At 34.8% G+C, this 4263-nt stretch overlaps 1 protein-coding gene across 1 annotated transcript; it reads left to right on the top strand.

The window, feature by feature from the left end:
- Positions 1 to 1458: 1458 nt before the first annotated feature.
- Positions 1459 to 3620, top strand: LOC148958521 (uncharacterized). Its single transcript, XM_089112502.1, has 2 exons — positions 1459 to 2448; positions 2841 to 3620. The coding sequence occupies exons 1-2, from the start codon at positions 2160 to 2162 to the stop codon at positions 3395 to 3397; spliced, it is 846 nt and encodes a 281-aa protein (XP_088968628.1). The 5' UTR covers positions 1459 to 2159; the 3' UTR covers positions 3398 to 3620.
- Positions 3621 to 4263: the final 643 nt, after the last annotated feature.

Below are 4263 nucleotides of genomic sequence, written 5' to 3'. Positions count from 1 at the left end.
GCCAGTGATATTTCCGCACATGTCCTTCGGCAAAGGTATTTTCACACACAATTCAGTTTGCAAGTTATGAAAATGGTAGGGGAGGGGGGGGGGCGCTTAAGCCATCCCGCTTCAGTAGCCCTTTCAATCTACTTTTCTAAAGCATTGTTCAGTAATGCTCTGCAATGTTAGGAAGCAAGTGATTCAAACGAAAGAAGCTTGAAGCAAATATTTGACGGTAAAAAAGAAAAGTGATGTTTTTTTAATCCCTTCTTGTATTTTTACTTATTTTCCTTTCGAAGTTCCTTTCCACTTTTCATTTTGTAGTTTGCAAATGTTATGTTGACAATATTTGAGCAAGTCTCACATCCATAATACAGACGTAGAAAGCAAGCAAAATTTGCGCTCCTCTGCTTCTTTGACTATGTCCCATTTTCTCACCTGTGCTTTTGTACCTAGGGTCACACAGTAGAAGATTAATACACAAGTTGAACACTTTTGGTTTTCTCGCGCAAGAACATCAAGGTTAGAATAAAAGTAACAGCCAATAGTCAAGGATTGTATTGTATTGTATTGTCTTGTATGGTTTTGTGTTGTATAGATTATTTAATGTTAGTTTTTACAATAGTGAATATACACTAATTAAGACTAACATAAAGCAATTTCAAGGACTGCATAAGACAGATTATTTACTGCAAAAGGAGCATGCACACTTGTTTTTGAGGAACCAAGTTTTGATCAAATTCTTAAATTATCTAGTATTTTGTGCTGTCTTTATTGATTCTGGGAGTGAATTCCAAATTTTAGGCTCTTGTTATCTGTGTGATTCCTAAAATTTCATTAACTATGCTGCAGCTTAGGCAGGATTCGATGATAGATAGTAACTATAACAAAGATTATATTCTTCAAAAATTTCAGAAAATTTTTTTAATTTTCCAGATTTTTGCTTTACAATCTCAGGCTGTTAATGACCATTTTATTCTTGCCTGCTAAAAGAAATAATGCATAGTAAACCATTTTGTGATGCACCTACGTGTGTGTGTATGAATATTCAATATTTTAAATGGATATACATTTCAGCTTCATGAATATTCTGTAATTTACAAGTTCCCTGCGAGGTAAACAAGATGTCAAACAAAGTTTGATCGAGATGTCCCTAGGACCACAACCTAGAAGAACGTTCTCCAGTTCTGATCAACTCGAGCTATCGTCATATGCCCTTGCTTTTCTATTGTAAAGCAATTTTCTTTTTATGAGAATAAACCTTAAGAAAAAATTGAGGCTCTTGTAAGAAGATTGAATATCCAGGCTGAAACCTCATTGACCATTTAACTTTTTGTCTACTTGAGCTCTTTAGCGATGTATTGTACTCTAAAATCAATGTAGTTTAATCTTTTTTAAAAACTTATTGCATTAGAAGTAATTTTTGTATTGAAACCAAGGAGATTTATTTATCGTTCCCGTGACTTTAGCAGGAATAGCAACTTGCGTTATTAAGCCAGGAAAGCAAATATTGAATCATGGAGTAAGATTTGTCTGAACAAATCTTTTTGAAGCTATTTAAGCACAACTAATTAAAAAACGGTGTTTATGTACCTTGAGGCAACTTTGTGTGCATAAGGGAGACTCGAGCGTAAATGTGAGGCGTAACTTTGTTGGCGAAAAAGGGGCCTTTTGACATATCGTCTTTGTGAATTGACAAAAAAGCTATGAATTTTCCTCAATATTCAATTTATGTTATTGCTGCTTTGTACTGGCAAGCATTTCAATTAGGATCTTGCTGTATATCGCAATTTATCCTGATTCAAACAAAGCAGTAAAAATTGCACGAGTTAGAGTGATTTTTCTGTAACAAAAACATCTGTAAAAGATTACCTTTATTTGGCTAGCTTCTAGCGATGTAATCAAATCAGAAAAAGTTGTTGCAGGTACTAGATTGAGAAGACTGGTAAAAAATGCTGTCTTCTGATTATCTTGCCGTTTAAAAAAAGGCTAAGCCCCTAAGTACTTGACTAGAAGCAAAAAATTAAAGATGGGAATTCTGCCTTCAAATAATATACTTACAATCCCCCCGTGCCAGGTATAGAATCAATTTATACAAAAAAGCAAACATAGCACCTTCAGTTGAGACTTAGCATATTTGATTGAAAGAAGTTTGATTTCCCTCAATCTGCCTCATAATGATGATACACCACATCTTATTCATAAATACTTTCCTTTGGAGCTATGTTGCAGAGGCAGGAGCTGATCAGGTCTATTACAGAGTGATTAGCAATGAACAAGGCGATGACGAAAACGAGGACTTTTTTCTCAGGAAGGAGTTTTTTCAATGCAACGTAATCGATAAATGCACAAATGTTGTAAGGACCAAAGGCACTAAAGTTTTCAAGCTCGTTCACGGCACAGATGAGATGAAGAAAGGTTCAGGTTATGATATTATTTACGAAAAGATGACCATCAGACAGCCAGGTAAGGAGTTTGTTTGATAAAGTCAGGCTACATTTAGCAAGATTGGTCAAATCAAAAAACTTACATCTCGATTTCAAAGCAAATAGATCTTTGACAGCTAGTGATTTGGAAAAACAACAATCTTACAGTCTTGTTATTGTGATATTCTTTTTGTATTTCATAAACTTTAGAAATCTCTAAATTTTTCATTGCACAAGAAATAACTAAATGTAAAAGGCAAAAGAAACAAAAAAGAACTAAAACAGAAAACTGATGGACTTAAGTATTTCTCATTCTATAAAAAAGTCGATGAAAGAGGCAAATTTGAATATAAACTGAGGTTCGTAAAATTATTTTTGCAGTTAGCGAATCCAATTACTTTTTTTACTCATTCTTGATTAATTCTATTTCAGCTATTACTGATTGCTCAACTAAGTTTACAAAATACATTCAAAGTAACCATACACTTTTTGCTTTAATCAATAAACAAGTTGAATGTAATGCCAATTCGCCGATGAAGAGCTTCCAGCTCCAGCATGATACTTCTAGATTCAGATATAAGATTTCTTGTTGCAAAATACAAAACATGATTTGCAGCCCAAGACACCTTGCAACATCCTGGAATTTCGACGGCAGTGGCAACGCGATTTACCTAGACCGACACGATGTAGACTGCGGCCAATCAAGCTTCTTACGTGGCTTCTTTTTGGAGAGAAATCATTCGTTGAATCTGATACGGTATTTGTATCAATGTTGTGACGTAACTGACCAAATGTCGAAAGCGGCATTGCGGTGTCAAGAAAAGCAAAACGCGTTCACAAGCGATGGAGATCGTTCTGTTTTTAACCTTGCCTTGCAGAATGTGTGGTGTGATGACGGATTTGTGCTTTCAAGGGTTTTACTTTCTCGAAATGCGCCACCACATGGCTTTTGGAGATACATATACAAATGTTGCGAAATCGCATTGTAGAGCTTTCTTCTAATGGAAGATATGAAATCGGCTAATACTTGGTATGAGCACGAAATATGGTGTGATATATAAAGCTGTCTCTTTTCTAGTAATCCAATACTCTGTTGCATCCCATTCTGTAGAATTTTTGAAAGAAATAATTTTTGATTATGCATAGATTTTCCTTTTTTGCACAGGTGTTGCGTTATGAGATAGGTAGAGGACATTCGTCACCCCTTAAAAGCATTTTAACCCCTTCCACTGCTATATAATAAGGTATTACCTTGATCTAATGTTAGAACAAATAGTTTCTTTGCCAGATAGTTTCTTGCACCACCCCCGATTGTCCAGCTCGCTCCAGCTCTAGAGCTATAATCAATTTTGAATGCCACTCATTCAAGTAAAAAGGGGAAGCAGCTTCAAAGAATTTATACAATAAACCTCGTCAGTCAAACGTCCATGTTAAAAAATCTGCAGTACATTTAAATTTGCGATATTTTTGAGAATTAGCCCCACGTTTTTGATTAAGTAAGGTAACGATAGCCTGCGGTATACTGCGATCAATAAGAATTTTGATGACCATTGAAATTCATTGGGTTACAGTGCTTTTAAGTTGTTGTGTTAAAAGTCTTTAAAAAGGGAAATGGTTGCGATTCAAGAGCCACACATTTTCACATCCAAAATATTGTCATCAAGTCTGACCACCACAGCAAATTCTGAAATTTTCTACTGAGCAAAAATTCTAAAGCAAAGTTTTGAATTCATCAAGCAAATCCTTGTATACTTTTGTTTCATATTATTGAATTGAATTTAAGCCATATATACTAAAGTTCTTAATTGTCCTGTAGAAAAAAATACGGTTTGATCGACTTGTTGAGTAATTATAA

The sequence above is a fragment of the Rhopilema esculentum genome, chromosome 14 (genome assembly GCF_057945365.1).
Source record: "Rhopilema esculentum isolate cy_ngs chromosome 14, ASM5794536v1, whole genome shotgun sequence".
NCBI lineage: Eukaryota > Metazoa > Cnidaria > Scyphozoa > Rhizostomeae > Rhizostomatidae > Rhopilema > Rhopilema esculentum.
The sequence above is the reverse complement of the archived record's forward strand: the minus strand, read 5'-3'. Positions and strand labels throughout refer to the sequence as shown.

Coding starts and splice junctions, on each gene's coding strand:
- LOC148958521 (XM_089112502.1), top strand. CDS start 2,160: ATGATGATACACCACATCTTATTCATAAATACTTTCCTTTGGAGCTAT. Junction 2,449..2,840: donor GATGACCATCAGACAGCCAG/GTAAGGAGTTTG, acceptor ATTCTATTTCAG/CTATTACTGATTGCTCAACT.